Source organism: Geospiza fortis, unplaced genomic scaffold, assembly GCF_000277835.1.
Source record: "Geospiza fortis unplaced genomic scaffold, GeoFor_1.0 scaffold12, whole genome shotgun sequence".
NCBI classification, from domain to species: domain Eukaryota; kingdom Metazoa; phylum Chordata; class Aves; order Passeriformes; family Thraupidae; genus Geospiza; species Geospiza fortis.
Window position 1 is genome coordinate 5,557,955 of NW_005054323.1, and position 20,208 is coordinate 5,578,162.

At 38.4% G+C, this 20,208-nt stretch overlaps 1 protein-coding gene across 1 annotated transcript in view; it reads right to left on the reverse strand.

The window, feature by feature from the left end:
• CCDC171 (coiled-coil domain containing 171) overlaps positions 1 to 20,208 on the reverse strand; it is a 135,818-nt gene that overhangs the window by 67,052 nt on the left and 48,558 nt on the right. The window contains 5 exon segments of the mRNA XM_031056875.1: positions 5,517 to 5,705; positions 7,577 to 7,744; positions 9,657 to 9,857; positions 11,629 to 11,718; positions 14,503 to 14,606. Coding sequence (XP_030912735.1) covers positions 5,517 to 5,705; positions 7,577 to 7,744; positions 9,657 to 9,857; positions 11,629 to 11,718; positions 14,503 to 14,606 — 752 coding nt within the window.

The following is a 20,208-nucleotide window of genomic DNA, read 5'->3' on the forward strand; positions in this document are numbered from 1 at the left end:
GAACAACCCATCACGATGTGCAAGAAGTCAGGCAAAGAGATTAACAGACTTGCATGACCAAATGAAGAACTGCCATTACCCAGGCAGGAAAAACACAGGAGATGGGAAAAGGTCACTTAGAATGAAGATAGAGAGGTTATCAGAGTAAGTAGAAATGAGATAAGGAAGGTCAAGGTGCATCTGGAATTAAATGTGGACAAGCATGTCAAGGACAAGGGAGGTGATCCTGCCCCTCTACTCAGCCTTAGTGAGGCTACATCTGGAGTGCTTTGTCCAGTTCTGGGCTCCTCGTTACAAGAGAGACAAGGAGCTACTGGCACAGGTCCAACAGAGGGTGACAAAGGCACTGGAGCATCTTTCTTCAAATAGAATGAGGGACCTGGGTCTGTTCAGCCTCAAGAAGAAATGACTGAGAGGCAAACTCATATATATATTGTCTCTCACAACATCCTTGCAGGTAAGCTCAGGAAATGTGGGTCAGATGAATGGACCTTGGGGTGAATCAAGAACTGACAATTGCATAGCTTAGTGGCTTTGTACAGACACTGTCCTAATAGGGGAGCAAAAAATCCACATGGAATAATGATTTTCAAAGCTCAGGTTGATGTGAGAGCTGGAACCAGCCAGACACTAAAACATGTCTGCTGCAATAGGCTGTAAGTGCAACAAAGTTTTTTTTTAAAAAGACATCAGTGGTGGAAACCAGTCTGTGACACAGCCCCCAGCACCTCCTCCAAGAAGAGGCTCCAACAAAAAGGGGATATGCAGAATGCTCCCCTCCAACAAAAAGGGGATATACAGAATGTAGTCCTCATAGCTCCCTTCCACACTCCCCGTTCCCTCAAAAAACCTGATCAGTGGACCAGAATCTAGGTGCAAGCCTGCAGTCAGTGGTGCTGCCAAGGGTCCAATCTCATGGAATTTGTTTATCAGTGACCTGGAGGAAGGGATCAAATGCACCCTCAGCAGGTTTCCTGGTGACTCCAAACTGGGGATAGTGGCTGATCCGCCTGAAAGCTCTGCTGCCATTCAGTGGGACCTTGATCAGCTGGAGGGTTGGGCAGAGAGAAACCTGGTGAGGCTCAACAAGGGCAAGTGCCAGGTCCTGCACCTGGGGAGGAGCAGCCCCAAGTGCCAGCACAGGCTGGGGCTGACCTCCTACAGAGCAGCTCTGTGGAAAAGGACCTGGGACTCCTGGTGGATCACAAGCTGTCCATGAGCCATCAGTGCCCCTGTGGCCAGCAGGGCCAATGTCATCCTGGGGTGCATTGGCAAGAGTGTGACCAGCAGGTTGGGGAGGTGATCCTCCCCCTCTGCTCAGCCCTGGTGAGGCCACTCCTGGAGTGCTGTGTCCAGTTCTGGGCTCCTCAGCACAAGGGACACAAGGAGCTACTGGAGAGGGTCCAGTGGAGTGCCACAAGGATGATCAGGGGTCTGGAGCTTCTCTCGCATGAGGAGAGATTCTGGGAGCTGGGACTCTTTGGTCTGGAGAAGACTGAGAAGAGATCTCATCAATACACAGAAATATTTCAAAGGTGGGTCTCAGGAGGATGGTGCCAGACTCTTTTCAGTGGAGTGATCCAGCACTGATGATGGATGAGGAGCAATGGCCAAAAACTGAGGCATGAGAAGTTCTACCTCAACATGAGGAAAAACTTCCTTAGACTGAGGGTGGCAGAGCACTGGAACAGGATACCCAGGGAGATTGTGGAGTCTCCCTCTCTGGAGACACTCAAAAGAAAAAAAAACCCCAAAAAACACTTGACGCATTTCGATTTAACCTGCCCCAGATGACTTTGCCTTGTCCGGTGGGTTGGACTGGATGGTCTCCAGTGGTCTCTTCCAAACCTAATAATTCTGTAACTCTCACCAGTGTCTACAAGTACCTAAAGAAAGGGTGTCAGTGGATGGATCCAGGTTCTGTTCAGTGATGCCAAGAAACAGGACAAGAGGCAATGGGCACAAACTGACACACGGAAAGTTCCACCTGAACAAGAGGAGGAACTTTTTTTCTCTGCAGCGACTGATTGCCCAACGAGGTTGTAGAGTCTCCCTTTCTGGGGACAATCTGGACACAATTCTGTGCAATGTGCTCTAGGACAACCTCCTTGAGCAGGGGGATTGCACCAGATGACCCACTGTGATCCCTTCCACCCTGATCCATTCTGTGATTCTGTTAGTCAGTGATTCCTGTCATTCAGCTGTTTTATTTTTCCAAATATATATATATATAAACATACAGGTATACCTAAAACCAACATCAGCTGTCCTCTCTTTGCTGTGTTTTAAGTACATGGGCCAGACATGCCTACTAAAGAAAGACAGGTCAGGATCAGTACAGTTACATACATTTATCTTCCTCCCTGTGCACCAATTATAGTAAATTTTCATATAATTGCAATATATCCCATCCTTTATCTAATTCACCTGTCTTGCTGTAAAAGGCCTCCAACAAAGGAAAAAGCAAGCACTTTTTTTTTCTTCCCAGGGGACTTTGCCTGTTTAGCAAACCTTTGATTCTTCTGTTAAAATTGACGTTTTAAAGTAGTTAAAGTATTTTTCTCTTACAATATGTTTTTGCATATAAGAACAAAACCTTTCTATTTTAAGCAGTTGCCACAAAAATAATAAGTGTCTATATAATAAACAAACAACAACTGGTAGTTAAAATTCAGAGGACATTTCCTAAGGGACTATAAATAATAAATAATTTGTGTGAGGCTAAGGAACAGGCATAGTAACATTTTCAAAATGGCACACAATCAAATCAAGAGGGCTAGACTCCTGCAACAAAAGACAAAGAAAAAGGATATGCATTTAAAGCTCCATTGACACTCCAAACATGGAGACCACCAACAAAGAGTGGTACCTACAGAGCCTTGTTTATTGCTGATCTCTGATAAGGCTACTCTGGGAATTTCTTGCCTATAGTAAAACAGTAAAACTGCTTTCTGATTACACCATCCATCTGACCTACAGTACCAGCTGTGAGGTAGTACCTATTAACATTCACAGATCCTACTGTGGAACCAGGGACCATGAACAGCACTGGCTGGGGACAGAAGCAGTAGCAGGTGTCACTGCCAGTAAAACCTCCAGATTCTGCAGTGTTTTAATTATAAGGAGACCATTCTAAAAAGCCCTGACTCTCTACTGCAGTTCTAATAAACCAAAACAGTAAGTTTCAAGATACATTGCTTATACTTAGAGCTCTCTGTTAACTCCTGAGATTGTGAATTGACACTCTATGGTTTGCTTTCACAGACATGTCAACAATTTGAAAAACTAAAGAAGTCTCAATACAGGACCTCTGAGGAGAAAATATCCAGAAGAAATCATGGAACACCGGTTGAAGACAAAGCTACAAATAAAAGGAAGCATCCTATGGTGTACCATTAGGTTGGTGCAGGACAGCAAAAATCACTCATCTTCCCTTTTCAGAATGGAACTAAACCCTACAAGGGGTTATTTCACTAAAGTGCTTGCAATTAACACTCAGATCTTTGGATGGAAAATGTAGCAAATTGCTACAGTTTCCTTGTAGCGCTAGAATAAGTGTCCTAGAGTGAGGAGACCCTCAGCTGTACATTGAAATACTGCCAAATTATATTCCACTTGTACTGATTATATGTTTTCTATAAAATTTAATGAATAAAGCTTGCTAAAATAATTAAATTTAAATATTGCGTTCTGCATTTTTCTGTAATCACTGGCAGTCGGCAAATCTTAAAGATCCTTTGAAGATATTCTGTAACTTGTGGCACATTTTCCCTTGTTTTCTTTGGAAATAAAGCTATGATATTAGTCTGTCTGTACACCTCTGATCAAACAAAGCACTAATCTTGCAGACAAATATGGCTAACTGGCTCAAAATTCAAAAGGTAAAATACAGTTAAGCCAGGAAAAATGGGCAATCAGGACTAGAACAGCCCTAGCAGCAGACATTTATGGACCTTACAGGTGCCAGGAGATAAAAGGCTTAATTTGGTATTTGCAAGTTGAAAGTCAGTCACAAATTAGAAATCAAGAAGAAATTAGACTGTCTTCTTGAGAGTTTGACACTGAATGGTAAGGAAGACAAACTAGAACACAAGATGGAAAAGAGATTGTTGAATCATCTAAGTGTACACAGACATTGCACTACCTAGATTACAAAACTACCAGCTTACACTCCAACATTACATAACCTGTGTTAGAAAACATGTCCAGATGTTTTCTAAGGGAAAATATTCCCCTTTTAGCGATTCAGTAGTCCTGTACAGCAAGCTGACAGATGAAGTTTTTTCCAAAACATGTGCCTAAGTGCATGCCACAAAAAGGAGACACATTTTCTGTATGTGCTTTACATGCTACCTATACAATCCAGCTGCAGAGACTGGGAGGTTTGGCACCATCCCAAAGAATGGTGCAGTACTGCAGAGCACCTATTTTTCACAAAACACAAGAGTTTTTAAAAAGACATGACCCATCATGCACAGGAGGAAGAAATCTAAATTGTGTAACTCCACTTTTTCTTTAAGAAGGAAATGTAATTTTTAAAATTAAAATTAGGCTTCCTTATTCCACCATTCTTTCTGTTGGCAAATGAAAGCCATAAGCTGAAACTACACGATGTTGGGGAAATTAAATATATAAATCTGGACGCCACTTATTCCACTCATAGTGATGTTTGTAGCCTTGTCAATATCCAATGTGAAATGTCAATATCAAGTAAAAAAATCTAAAAAATTATAACTCAGTCCTAAGAACTCACCATAAATTGCTCTGTAAATAGAATACTTCATAAAAGTATTTTTCAGCACACAAGGACTTCCAAGACTAAAATCTGAGTCAAATATAGCATTCTTCAGATAAAGTAAGTCACAGGTGGCAGTCGCAAGTAACAAAGCATACTTTATTTCCTCAATTTCACACTTTTATTGAAACACATGTAAATGAATGTGATTGAAAAGATGGTGAATGGTAGTTGTAGAATAATAGTGAGCATTTTAAATTGCAAATAACTTGTCTAACAATCAGTACCAATAGTTTACACTTTTGACCCACTGCTCACTGTATCATCTGTGTAACAGCATCCTCTAATACTGTTGAAATCTACCACTGCTAATTGGTTTTTAGGGTCAGAATGTATATATCTAAATTTATCCCCAGATGACACCATTTTACTGTATCTCTACACAGTCTTTGCGAAGCATGACACTGAAAAAAAAACACTGCTGTCCTATATAATTCTTAAATCAAGCAAATTCAATCTTACAGCCTTAACATTCTCAAAAAAAACCAAACAAAAACAACCCAATAAACAGTAGCAACTGTAAGCCAAATTAGACAATTCACTCCAAGAATGTTTTAACAAAGACATTTATTTCTTATTATAAATGAAGTCAATACTACCATGGAGTTTGCAGGTTTCTTTCATTTTAAACAACCTTAAACTGGTTAGGGGTTCAAACTATGGAAATAATCCATTAAATATTTACAAGGAAAAAAAAAATCAGAAGTTCATAGCAACATACCTGTGCCCTTGCATGAACTTCCCCAAGGAGACTTGAGTACTGCTGTTCCAGATACTTTTTTTCATTCTGCCAACAGCTTGCCTGCGCTTTCATTTGTTCAGCCATTTTGTTAAAAGCATCTTCCTGGTTCTGCTGAAGCTCCTTCATAGTATTGGACTTGTTTTTACAAACATATTCCAGGTGAGATATCTGTGTAACAAGCATTTAAAAAGAAATTATTTTACTTCTCTAAGCACGTTTTTACTTTATTGTGCATATCAGTTTAACCACAGATGGCATAAAATCTAAACTGTAATTTCTTCAATATTTTCATTAAAATTAAGTAAAAGCCTTTCATGACAGATTATTTACTTGAGTTGTGCAACAAAATGAACAAAAAACTGGATTCAGTTTTGCCATTGTTGTACCATATTGCAGATGTTTGTTGCTTTCTTTGTTGAAAACCTGAACTGGACATGTCTCCTATGTTTTGGCTTTTTGTAAAAAAGAGCATTAAGTCTTGCAATGGTAAAGTATCAATCTGAGTATACCAGTCCCTTAGAAGTTTGCAGGAATTGTAAATAATATGTAAAAAAAAACAGTCCTTAATTTAATTTTTGTTTTAGTGGAAAACCAAAACATTCCAAATACTATTAAGCATTAAAAGAACTTCAGGACATTTTAGCACACAGAAGTTGTTTTCGACAAGTACAAATGGATTCACTCTGTGGATAACTTAGGAGCTCCCACGCAAACTAAATGGAGGAATGAATCAAGGTAAGAATAATCGTGAAATACACACACCTACAATTAATTACTAGAGAGTATCAGCAAGCTACTTTTCAAATGCATCACACAGAAATGCAAGAGGAAAATTTTGCTTCCAAGAAAGCGGGTACAACACAAGTGACATACTGTTCAAAACCCCTGAAAAGCTGGTAAGTATATGAAAAAAGTCCTAGAGACCTCACAGTCAATATCAATAACCATACTAAATTAAAAAGCAAGAAACAATATGACACAATATCCTCAAACACTGCCAATAATGTTCACTCTCTTCTCTTCCATTCCCTTCCTTCATTTACTTCAAAAGTAAAATACAAAAGTATATCAAATGTTCATAATCTAGATTTTATCCTACCCCTTTGGTAAGGGGGTAGGTCCGACTGACTGCTGGGGTATTTATTAATTGATGGGCAGAGTTAAAACAATTCACTGTAACCAGCCCTGCATCTTACTCAGACCAGAAGAGCAGTCACTCCTGAAGATGAAAAATGTCAAAATAAGATTTTCCCCTACTATGTCTCAAAAAATGTCAGCATAGACAATTTCTGGAGTTGCTGTACTAGTCTTAGGACTGACCTGATCAATGGAGCCAGAAAATGAACTGAAATTCTAAAGACTGTTAGTCTGTGGAGTCAGTTTAATTTATTTAAAAGGAGATCTTTTCTTTCATAAAAATGCAGGGATTTATGGAGAGAAAGGCCACATAAGCTTACTTGCACCCTGAAAAGTACAGATCCTCCCTATAGCAAATATTGAAATGTTTTAAGAAAACAGGTATTTTCTATTTGTGTTACTGAATATAATTCTATATTCCATGAGTTACAATTAAATGAAAAAATACACTGTCATTCTTTCAAATAAAATAATAAACTCTGAATAATAAACATATAATTTAAAGATGATACTCCTTGAGTAAGGGCATTTTGTTTCAGTTTTATGGTAAAATAAAGACTTGCTTTATTAGTGTAAATGACTAAGTTCTTTGAATTGCTTCATCAGTAAGATTAATTTATTTTCTTTTAATTAGGTCCCTGTGGCTAATATTGGCTAGTACTATTAGCATGTCCTGCACTGAAAGTGGAGCTTAGAGACTTCATACAGACTTCAGTCACATTTACATGCCCACAGCAATGGCATCAAACTGAGTTGTAGACAAGCCATAATTAATGGTATTGAATTATTAACGTCCAAATTCTTTTTGAAATAAGATGAATGTCAGTCCTTTTTAATGATACTGCAATGTGGACAAATGTCACTGAATTTAATAGAGGTAGCTGGTGCCTAAGGACACTTACCTTCTCATTAGCCCTGTTGAGGTCTGAGATCAGGGCATCAACATTCTCCTGCAAGACTACACAAAGCTCAGGCCAAGAGAATCTATCTAGGATGCCTTCTGGTTGTTTTATAAGCACACAGCCTGCTATCAAATGCTGGTATAAGCTATGAAGGAAGGTTAGTTTCTCCTGAAACAAAAGGAGAATTACAGATGTATCTGAACAGTGTTAGAATTGAAAGACATGCATCACATGGGCAATAATATGAACTACATGCAAGAGAAAAAAAGCCCACATAGCTCATTCACAAACCTTTTTCAAAATACCACAATTACTAATATTTGCAGTCATACATATTGAAGCGAAGGTAAGAAAACAGTTTTTACAAAATGTGTCTATTCAGACGTAATATATAAATGGCTTATATAAATACAGAACAGTTCTGCTGTTATCACAATGACTATCTGATACAGATAAAAAATTCCATGCTATTAGGATATGCAATTTATTTATTTATGGTAAAACTTTCAGTTATACTCTAACCGTATCCATTTAGAACAATTGCAGAGCATGCAGAAAATTCTCTGATTGGCCTGGCAGCACAAGACACTATTTATACAACTATCACTCTGAAGTCTTTTTTAAATTGTTTTTGTATGGATTATATATGAGACTAAATGGCCAGACAAAATAGGCTTATAGCTTCATGAGTTAAATTCCACAAGCCATGCCTCATTCATTCACACTGATTTTAGTCAGTAATACAATAAATTGATGCAAGTTATAAATAAACTTTAGCAACAATAGAATGCTATAGAAATTCCATCCTTAGTGCTTTCAGTACATATATGCAACTTAGCAACTTTGATTAAGACAACAATAGCAAGCTGTACTTCAAAAGTCACAAGGACAAAGTCTGTAAACTATTGCAAAGAGTGCCATTATTTTCCAGGGGCCTTGGTTGAGATTTTCCATTAAGAAAATACGGATGGCCAAGATTGGAAAGTAGGATTGTTCTGAGGATTGTTCTTTCCATTACACTTAGGTGTATTTTGTCACAATTAACTCATGGTACTTTAGGCAATTAAAAATAAATTGTAGTTCAGTTTAGTTTGACTTTGTTTCTAACAGATCTACCAATTCCCCAAGGAAAATCCAGTGTGCCACCATCATTACATTTGATGTTTGAGCTGTGATAAAACTAGGACGATAATTATCCATTTGGCATGAGAAACAGCATTCCAAGACCCCAAATCAATTCACACATGTTGAATGCAACCACAGGGTTGTAGACATGCTGACTTTACAATATAGGCAGACTTCTAGTTTCCTCCACCTTAATCATTATCCGATGTGTGTAACAATTCCAGCTGCTTCATGTGGACCCTATTTAAATACCAGACTGTAAAAGAGGTGGAAAGAATGTTTCCTTTTTACTCAGTTGGCATCCATGTCCAAATTTGTGGAAGTAATGAGCTCAATATGCACAACAACTACAAGTATATCATTGCTGTTGCTAATACAGAACCACTTTATTGGGTGGAAAAAGCAACAAAATTAACATCTGTTAATATATATAAGGAGAAAGATAATAGTTCAGAAATAAGACATTGTAGACCCATTCCCACATATAGCACACTACAATTAGCTAATAGATAAAAGGTAAGAATTTCTAGGTTTTGTGGCATGCATGCAAAACTACCTCAATTCCATATTTGCTATCTATCAATTTACTTGTGGGTAAGTAATTAAGACATGATAATGACAATATTACATGTTTCAATTGTAAAACATTTCTGCTAACTTTTAATTTGAAAGAAAGAAAGAATTGTTCATCAGGCATATCTTTTTAAATAAAGTCTGTTTTTCAAAAATTTAAAATACAAGAATGATTAAGCTATTAGTTCTGATATAGAAGAAAGGAGAACCAATATGTCCTGAAATCCTGTAGATACTAAACACATATTTCAAAATAGGTATCTTAAAATCATATTTTAGGGATAAATCTGTTAAAACTAAAAGTAACCATCTGATGTATGTAAATGTATAAAGCTGAGATTAAATAAAGACTCTTTGACAGTCATCTTGTCTCTAGTAATACCTCCATATCCTTCTGGTAAGCCCTGGTAAGCTTCTGGATTTCATTTTCAGATTCTGTGGCACGTACTTGCTCTTTCTCCCAGCATTGCTGTACATCCTGTAGTTCCATTTTTAAAGTTTCTATTAAAGTCTCTCTGTCTGCACACTTAGTGTGCAGATAGTTTAACTCTTTCTTGGTATCAGCCATGGTATCCTGAACTTCCTGTAAAACAGAGGAATTTAACAGAAAAGCTGGTATAAATTTTATTCTATAAAATGCTACCTTATTCAAGTGTTCATCACCTGAGGAAAGAAACAGTCATATAACCACATGTATTCACAAGAATCCAGGCTGGGTGGACTTTATCTTTCAAGAACAGAGTTTCAAAATTGACAATAGGCCTCTTGAACAGCTTGCAACTAGACAGCATTGGAAATCCATCTCTGACAGGTAAAGGCTCCATGATACAGTAAACTTCACAGTCCCCTCTAGCCCCAAAAATGACACGCAGAACACAGGAATGCAACTTATCCTCTGCAGAGTGCAAAGCTCTCAGACCCATTGAAAAGATACATTATTTTCTTAAGTGAATCCCTGGTGAGGGGATTCACTTAAGTGAGGACTCTCTTTGGAGGTTGACCATGCGAAATAAGTAATCAGAAGTGGTCATAAATACCATTATGTAACCAACACCAAAATCTCAGCAGGTAAACATAGAACTTAATACACTATCCCCTCTGAGCCAAAATATGGTGCAGTTACACTGTATTTCCAGCACTGCTAAAGCTTGCAAAAGGTCAAACTGAAAGCATTGTTTATTTTTCATAAAATCATAGCTTCATAGACCATAAAATCATACAAAAGATACCACCAAATTAATCAGAAAATGACAAGCTTTATTCGTCAAAATAAAAACATTAAAATATTAAAGTAATTTTAAATTTCTAATAGAAATGCTTTCAGACTCGATATAGATTTTGATCATCTATACAATATTATTACCAAAAATTTAGAGAGATTGAAAACTGGCATGTTGCATAAAAACCAGTACCCTCTGTGTGTAGCAAGCTCAGTTTGTGCATGAAGAATACAAGTACCTCTTGCAAAGGTTGCAAAATTTTTAGGTGACTTAAAAAGGTGCTGTAACAGAAGTACAAGTCCTAAATTTTCTGAACATAAATTAGTAAAGTTCATAACAGGTGACAACACATCATGTGCAAGCATCCATTAATGTGAAGATTCAGTGAATGTTACAGAGAAGCACTGCATAAAACATAAAGCAGCATATCCTCAGAAAAAGAATCTGAAAAACACTGTGTTTACAGACATTCTATTTTGGCAGTAATACAATATCACTGCTAGTTGGGAGATTAAGTTAAAACACAACCTCAGGATTTGCTCACTCCCTTGGCTATTGATTTAACCAGAAAGGAAATTACAAAAGTGGTGCCAGCCAAAAACAGGAAACAAAAAATTGTTCCAAAACTAAAGGAAAGAGCTCTCAAGTGTTTTTATCTCAGGTAACTTTTATTCCAAGAAATTTTAGGCTGCACACTTTACAGATGTTAAAGACAACTTGATGCATCACATGACCCTTCTGACAAACATAAACAAAACAATTAACTAAAGAATTGACATCTTTAATAAAATATACCTTCATATGCATAGAGGTAATTAAATTCTCTTTCACTTTTGTTGAGAAAAACAGTTAAACAAAACAGATTACTGATAATTATTTCAATATAAAACAATACCTGCAAATTTATCAAGGTATTTTAATTATTTCAGGAGGGTAATCATTGAAATTATGTGCTTTATAGTGATAACCAGGATAAAACAGCATGGTTTCACACAAACTTGTGAGGTAAAATAGTTTGCTCAACAGACTACAATGATATAAGGACTTACTCTGATAAGAAAAAAGATACTTTTAATCCAGAAAGATACCTTTTGCAGAATGTTCGAATTTTATGCTAAGTTCATTAAACCATACCTTCAGGTCTTGTCTTAAAGCACACATTTTCTCCTCAGATACCTCAAGTTCTTTTGTCATCTTTTTACACAAAGCCTTCGTTTTCTCGAGCTGCAAAAAATATGAAAGTCAAACAGGCTTTTACAGAAAGGGTGCAAGGATCTATTCTATATAATATAAAGGAAGAATTTCATATATGAAAGTAAAAAGACAAAATTTATTTCAATTCCTTGAAGACCTTTTGTACTCCATACAATCTAAATAACATGCCATTACAAAACACTAAATAACCTTTTATAATGATTTAAAATAAAGAGTAGTGGCAGAATCCCAAACTGAGTCCATTCTTACCTATCCTATTAACTCTCAAAATATCTGACAAAAACACAGATTCTGAAATTCACTTGAAAGTGTAGTAAATTCAAATAATGATCTAGGGAGTGGTTTGAGAAAACAAGTTTTCAAGTCAGTGGCCATTTGCAGAAATTGTCCAGCTACAAACTTGATTCTTAAGAGAACACTGGACAGTACTCACATACTGTAAAACGCATCAATGTACCACAGAGGCACAGTGACTTTTAGGGTTAAAAGCAAAAGCAGTCTCAGAGGTTGCTTAATATGTACTGAGGTACTACCATGTGTAGTAGCTTCACTTTCCACTTTCAAAACTGGTAACAGCATACCAAAATAATGTGTATCTCTGTTTTTATGATCATGCTGCTAACGCCTGACATAGCAACTCAGAAACAGAATACGTCATTTACAAAATTTATGAATTACATTTAAAATGTTTATTTTTATATTTTGATGTCAGGAAACTTGGCAGAACCCTTAGAAATAATTACAGTAAATTAAAGAATGCTACTGGAATATCTCCAGTCTTTTTATTCGTTTACTAATCTTTTCCCTCTATCCAAACATGTTCTGGTGTCTGCACTATACAGAAAGTCAGAAGCTAGTTATCTACAAAACCCAAAACACTTCTACAACTTTCTAGTTTGTTACTTTGTGTGACTACACAAACTAATCAGATCTTTTAATCAAATGTTTAACACAGTAAGTTAAAGATGACACATGACAAGTTTACCAGCATATTTCACATATACATATAGGTGTACACATACATTAATAAATTCATCAATATGTGCAATCTTGTTGAAAATCTTTTTATAAAGGAAACCACTAAAATTTGCTTACTGTTGTGTTGCTACTAAAACCCTTTCTTATTGTGTATTAAAACATTCTAATTTTATTGCACAGTGCCCTTCATAGTCCCCTTGTGCATTATTGTATTATTAAAAAGTTTTATTTTTAAACATATCTCACACATAAAAAGGCAAAAGCAGCATTCTCTGTGGGGGCAGGGGTAATCAAGAAGGACAGAGCACTGCCCTTTCTGTGCACCACGGAGGTGCTCAGTGATCTCTGGCTCCATATGACAACTTCAGGGTCAGTCACACACAGTCCTACTGGGAAGTCTTGTGGCAGGTCATCTGTTGGTCCTGCTCTGCTTGCGATTTATTTTCCTTGACAGTTCATTCTTCTTTCTGTCAGAACACTCTCTTTGCTTTCTTAGAAGCCACCCCCTTGGTCTCCCCACTGCTGTCTCTGGCACAGTTTCACAACAAAGCACATCACTAAGCCAAAGCCTGCTGAGTCGACTTTTCAACTGTGCTGCCTATCACGTGATGCTCCTCCTCCCAAATAACAATTCGCTGTGGGTAATATGTTCCTAGTTACTCTGCAGCTTCCAGACTTGGGTCTCAGAAGAGTTTCATAATGACTATACACATCAGTTCTCTTATCTCGCTGGGAGAAACTTAACAGTGCTTGCTGTTTAAAAAGTGTAATTGCTACCATGGTCACTTATTTTTGTGCCCCTTGAACAAACCCAAAGGTCTTGTGGGTGACCATTTTTTTCCCACTAAAAAGGTCAAAGCTAATATAGTTTTCTTTTTTTCTTTTTAATTTTTAATTTTTTTAACCTGTTGAGTGACTAGCTAGACTATGCATTTGTCAAAACAACAGACAAAACCTAGAAATTAAATAAGAGTGCTGGCACCTTACAGTCTCATCATGCCTTGCCTTTCTGTATTTGCCAGTTTTATTCAAAGATGAATCACAAGTTTGTACAAAAAGTTTTAATAGTGCAGTTAACTTCTTTCTACAGGCTTTAAAGCCACAAATTAATAAAACATTTAAACCCAAGAGGAGTAATTTAGTCAGACTAGCAAAACACACAAGAAAATAAATGCAAAACTGTAGCTTCTCAATCAGTGATATAAAAGGACTGCATGGAAAACATCCGATTTTTTTCAAGGGTAATTTCCCCAAAATTGAAATACTTCCATTATTTTCTTAGATAACCTAAAGACAGTATTCTAACAGTCCTACTTTAATTGAAATTATAGCAAAGAAGCTCCCAAAGAGAATCTATTGAAAACACTCTCCTCAGAAAATTATACCAGTTTTAGAAGTACAGAGGAGCATGATCATTTACATGCCTGATAGCAGTGACTAATGAGGCTCAACCACTGTGTATTTAGGAACACTGCAGTATATGCAGCTGCCCTCTTAGATTATTATCTTTTAACTAATATTCTATATATGAATGGCTTGTTATCCTAAACGTTTTTTGAAAATAACCCCCAAAGACTGAACTAGAAAATCAAATTCAACTAGAAAGACAAAAAACTGTTCTCCCTGTCCCTACAAATGTGAAACTTTACTGTAGGGCAAGCTTAGAGAAATAGTAGCGACAGAGATTTTTTCTTCAGGCATACTTGCAGCTGTCTACTCAACATTCCCACACTTCTGCTGTTCTTTACAAGCAAAGTGTATGTTCTGCTGCAGGCCAAATGCAATACATATAGAGCCAAACACTGCAAGTGCTACCTCATTAGACGTATCTTCCAGCTTGTTCTGGTAAGCTGTCAAGGTACACCTCAAAGTCTCAATGACAGAGCAGCTCAGAGGTTTATCTTTGTCCTCACAAGTGCCTGAAGGAAACCACAGAACAAAAATTAAGCCTTAAAGCCACAGAAAGAAAATTACTCACCCTGGATGTGAGGTATTAGAATTAGCTACGGCTTCAGTGGCAATACAAAACACTGAAGAGCAGCCTTGTTTGCCATGAGAGATACAGCTGTATAGCCATGCGTTCACAGCAAATAGAGCTAAAAGACATCCATATAAGAGCTTTAATAGAAGATACAGAACTGTAAATTCTGGATTACATTTATGTCTAATGCATTTGGTATGCAGTCTCACATATTATTTCTACTGTAGTCAAACCTGTGTCATTCAGTCAGACAAGGCAACTTTGAAACCACACAATTATATACTTAGAAAAACATGTCTGAAAGTTAAGAATGTTACATTTTTCCTGACATGATTTTGCTGTTGTGACTAAGCATGCATATAGTAATGCAGTACTTCATTTACTCAAAGCCAAAGATCATATGACTATGTTATGCTTGGAGAGGACTTAATAACATTTTAAATTATATTAAATTTTATTCTAAAGGAAATGACAAAAAATATTATCTGTCTGTAGGGTCCTATATAACAGTTCAATTATAAATCTGATATATCCATTAGATACAAACTAAACTTATTTATTAAACATTTAGATTGAGACTTCTGATCTTGTTGCCTTAACTGGGGACATATGAACAAGTCTGGCCATTCTAAAGTGCATAGAACAATGTGCCAAGAAGGCAAAACAACACTGTATTGATCGAGAGGTCACAAGATGTCAGCTGATACTCAGTTTCCAAGAAAAAATTTTGTTTTTTCCTAGTGTTACACGACAATACTAGGTTATTGACAGACCATTCCTCTCAGCATTATTTATATTCTTAGAAAAAAACATTTATCACTTACTGCGTGGCAAATTATAGTATCAACGTTTCAACAATTTTTAACATGTTCTATAAGCAAAACTATCTTTACCAACTATAATAGCAGCCTTATTTTGCAAAAGTGAAAATATCTGAGGGATTTTAAATCCAAGAAGGCTAAATCATCATAACTCCCACAACAACTAAACAACGATAGGGGTGCTTATCACCAGTGTCACTAAGCAATTTACACAGAGTGGCTCATGAAGTCAAATCAGGTACTAAAGTCTGAGACTTTTTGGCTCTCCATAAAACTTTATCAGGGGAGGTCTACTTACATACTTGATGGGCATTTTAAAAAAATTCTATAATTAGTGTCATCTAATAAGCACGACATTCTACTAAGGCATTGTATAAAAATAATTAAATTCCTTTTGTAGGCTACACGTAATACACCAATAGAACTCAGTGGAAAACTTACTTAAGTGCACAAGTCAGAACATATTGCCAGCTGGTGTTTACAAAATTCTTTCAATTAGTTAGCCTCTTCTCTCCTGACTTTTAATAATACTAGAAAGTATAAGTGCTGTTCAGGCTGGACTAGGTGTTACAAAGTTCCACCTATTCAAAGCAACACATATTTGCAAGATTGCTGTCAGCAGCTGGAGCAAGATCAGCTCTACAGCACACACAGACTGACCTCTGTCCTATCAGCCACTCCACCTACTTACCACAGTTTCTAAAATTCTGTAGAGTCAGGGAAAAAACAAGAGTTTCTTAATGACACTTCAGAGCCCTGTGAATCCTAGAGATATCCCAAACAACAGTGTTACACTTAAAACCAACCTAAGAAGAATTCATAAAATCTGACCTCTTTTGAGAAGATTTCACATTGAAGAAAGTGCTAAGTGTGACCTTACGATAATTTTTATCACATAACCACAGCTATAACTATGCAGAGAGCTCCAGTCCAATCTTCTCATTTATAAGACCAACCTCTCACTACTACCCATTGTAGGAACATTCTGCATTGATCTTGTTGCACAAAAAAAATAAACACTATTTTTTCATACTTGTAGCTCTAGCAAAGTGGTAATGCACAATTCTCATTCAGTTTAAAACAATACGTATTAAGTTGATCAAAGAGTTATCTTCCATACCATAGTTTTTGTCAAACTGTCTAAATAAAGTATTTTCATATTTTAAGTCATAACCTTCAATGATGTTATTATTATCATATTTGCCAAAATTAGAATTTTGCCAGTACACTTTTCATGCTGTCATTCCTTCCCTTTGCTGTAACCCTATTTCTAGGCAGCTCAATCTGCCAATAGAAATACAGATTCAGCCTACTAGCTGAAAACAAACCTATGGCTTTAATGCTGCCCAAATGTTGTCTGACTTCATACAGCTGTGCAGGAGACATGCAGCATAATCCAAACGCACTCTGTTGTGGCAGAAGCACCATGTCAGCAATGAGATAAAAAGCCCAACCCAGTATTTGAAGTGTGCGGCCAGTACTGCCCAAGAGTTTGAGGGAAGAATTTGGGGAAAATGCCAAGTTCCATATGAGTTTTACAGAAGTATACAAGTGAATAAACTCTTAAATCTGCTGTTTCAGACTTTCTGCTAGCTGTACTGGGCCAAGGGTAGGAAAAGAGATAATTTTCTTCAGAACAGTTCATATGGTGCTGTGTTTTAGATTTTTGAACAAAAAAAGATGATGCTAACTCAAGCAGCTAACACTCTTAGGATTTTGCACCCATTTCACCTTTTTTTCAGATTACTACGACCACAATTACTTTTTTCCTGAAGACAAAGACTCTTAAGAACATAGTCTATTGCTGAATAACGCCATAATGCGATAAACTGAAAAGATACAAAGTGAATTCACGCAAATGAACCAATGATAATAACAATGCTCTGGAAAATATATAAAGGTCACTGGAAAAGGAGAAAACATGGATTTTTGCTTGTTATTTTGACAAAGGAAAAAAAACTTTCTAAAACTATTTAGGTTTTAATTGTCATTGGGTTTGCATGGGCTGGTTTTTAATGGGGGGCGGGCTTCAGGGGTGGCTTCTGTGAGAAGTTGCTAGAACCTTCCACCACGTCCAGCAGAGCCAATCCCTTGTGGCTCCTCTGTGATAACAGATTTAAGAAATCAAACCAAAAGTTGTTATGCAGTTGTAACTGTGGCCAGACAAGAGCGGAGTGGAAACAAGTGAGAAGAACAACTCTGCAGACAGCAAGTGGAGAAGAAGGGACAGGAGGTGCTCCAGGCACCGGAGCCCACATTCCTCTGCGGGCTGTGGTGCAGCCCATGGGGAAGCAGCTATGCCCATGCAGGGCCACAGGGATGCAGAGATCCACCCACAGCCCCACACTGGAGCAGGCAGATACCTTGGAGGAGGCTGTGATCCTGTGGGAGGCCTGTGGAGAGAGGGCTCCTGCTGCCAGGCTGGGGCAGCCTGTCGTTGGAGCACTGCACCCCATGGAAGAGTGACCCAGGCTGCAGCAGTTTTGGGAGAACTGCTGCCTGCAGGATGGACTCACACTGCAGCAGTTTGGAGGGAGCTGTTGCTGATGAGATGGAGCCACGTTGGAGAAGCTCTCAGTGAGCTGTTTCCTGTGGGAGGGACCCTGCAGTGCAGCAGGGGAAGGACTCCTCTCCCTGAGCAGCAGGAGAAGCCACAGGTGATGAACTGACTGTAACACTCATTCCCTGTCTCCTTGTGCCAGCTGGGTTGGCGGTACAGCTGGCAAAGGAGGTAGAGGGAGGGATGGGGGGAAGGTGTTTTTTAAAGGGCTTGTTTTCCTTCTCTTTATCCTGCTCTGATTTTCTTTGTAATAAGTTCATATCTGTAAGTTAAGCCTGGTTTGCCTGTGATGGTATTTGTGAACTCTCCTGGCCCTAACCATGAACCCTACATTAAATTTCCTCTTCTCTGTCCAGCTGCACAAGTTAGCAGCTTTCATAGGTGCCTGGCATCAGCCCAGGTATTTTCTGAGGGATCTCTCCCAGTCCTTATCTCAACCCATGAACTGTTTGCTAAATTTTCTCTCCTCTGTCCAGCTGCAGAGGGGAGTGAGTAAGCAGTTAATGGATGGGCCTTTCAATAGTGGTATGCTGGATTGCTTGACCCTCTATTTAACACTGATATATTATTTCCTCCTGAGAAAGAAAGGAATCCTTTAGCCTAGAAGAAGATGATTCTGGAGCAGTGAAAATAAGCTGCCACAGAGCAGTAAGCCAGTCACAGCTGTATGACCCTCATGCTCAGGTCTCAGGTGGGAGACATAACCATGGGAAACACAGCGTCCCACTGTGCCTGCCAGGAAATCATTCACTAGCCAGGGAGGCATTTCGCACCTCTCCAGGACACCACAGGCATGGTCCTGCCAGGAGCTCAGTGCCACTCGCAACAGGGATGAGACCCAGTAAGGGACATTTTACCCTCCAGCATTTTGTACTTACACACAATATCCTATGCTTATCACATCTTCAGTGTGCTCTTCACTTACAGCATCAGATAGGGTGTAATTTCAACATGAATGCCTGTGGTGAAACTTACATATTGGCAGAAGGGAGTTTATAAACAAGTTAGGGTATTCTTCATCTGATTTATGCTGAGATATCCCAGACACCTTGGGCAGAAGTAAACTAGGATGAACACATATTTTCGCTCTGCAGGTAGTGTTCAAATTTCACAGGGGCATGAAACTTCACACATTTCTATATAATAAGTGGAAATTTATTTCCTCTATCTGAAATAATTTAAAGGATGGGTGTGCTCGCATCCTTCCTTATCATTTGACGGAGTTGATAGCATTGCTGTAGTGTTGATGATTTAAGCATAAAAGAAGCATTATAATTTTGCATTTCTTCTCACCAGTATCTTTCAAAACATTGCTTTAGGTTAAGAAATAAAGTTAGTGGGATTCACAGACTAGCTTATTGGTACGACAGCAAGAAACCAATTTAGATTAGATTAAGCTAGGTTAGGTTAGAGTAAGGCAGGTTCAGGTTGCGCTAGGCTGGGCTGGGCTGGGCTGACTGGGGGTCAGGGTAAATGCAGTGGAAGTATTTGGGCATAAAAACTTCTTTCTCGGGAAGTGCACTGCTGTTCCTGCTTAGTGCTACATGCGGTGACGTCGTGGGGCGGGGTAAGAGGAAAGAGGAGGGGTGATCTCCTAGCAAACAGCTGTTGCAGCTGCAGACAGGAAAAAGGAGAAAGCTCAGGAGCAGCAGCAGCAATCCGACCCCTGCAACAGGTAATACTGCTTGAGTGCAGGTGACACAGACCGGTCAAATGCAAAAAGGAGAGGGGAAAAACAGTGGGTGGCATGTGGGAGAAAAGTACAGCAGCTGTACTCAGCAGCTCTCTTCTTCCTGAACTACAGGGCTTGCAGCTTGTCAGGGGTAGGAAGGGGAAGACACAGAAGTTCAGACCAACATGACTTAATGTGACTTAGAAGGAAACTGTGTCAGCTGAGGGAATTTTCTAGCAGATCTTGCCTGCTGAGGGAAAAAAAAGAAAGGAACATTGCTCTCTGGTTTCAGCGTGGGGGCTGGTTCCTCATGTGTGGTCAGCCAGCACAGGCACACGGGAAGGCAGCAGAGCACAAGAGTCCTGAGGGGCAGGAAAGTGCTCTGTGCATGCAGGCCTGGGTGGGATCCTCCATGTGGGACAAGCCTGAGAGCAACCTGAGTGTGGCCTTCATCCTGTCACCCTGCAAGGGACACACAGATGGGGCA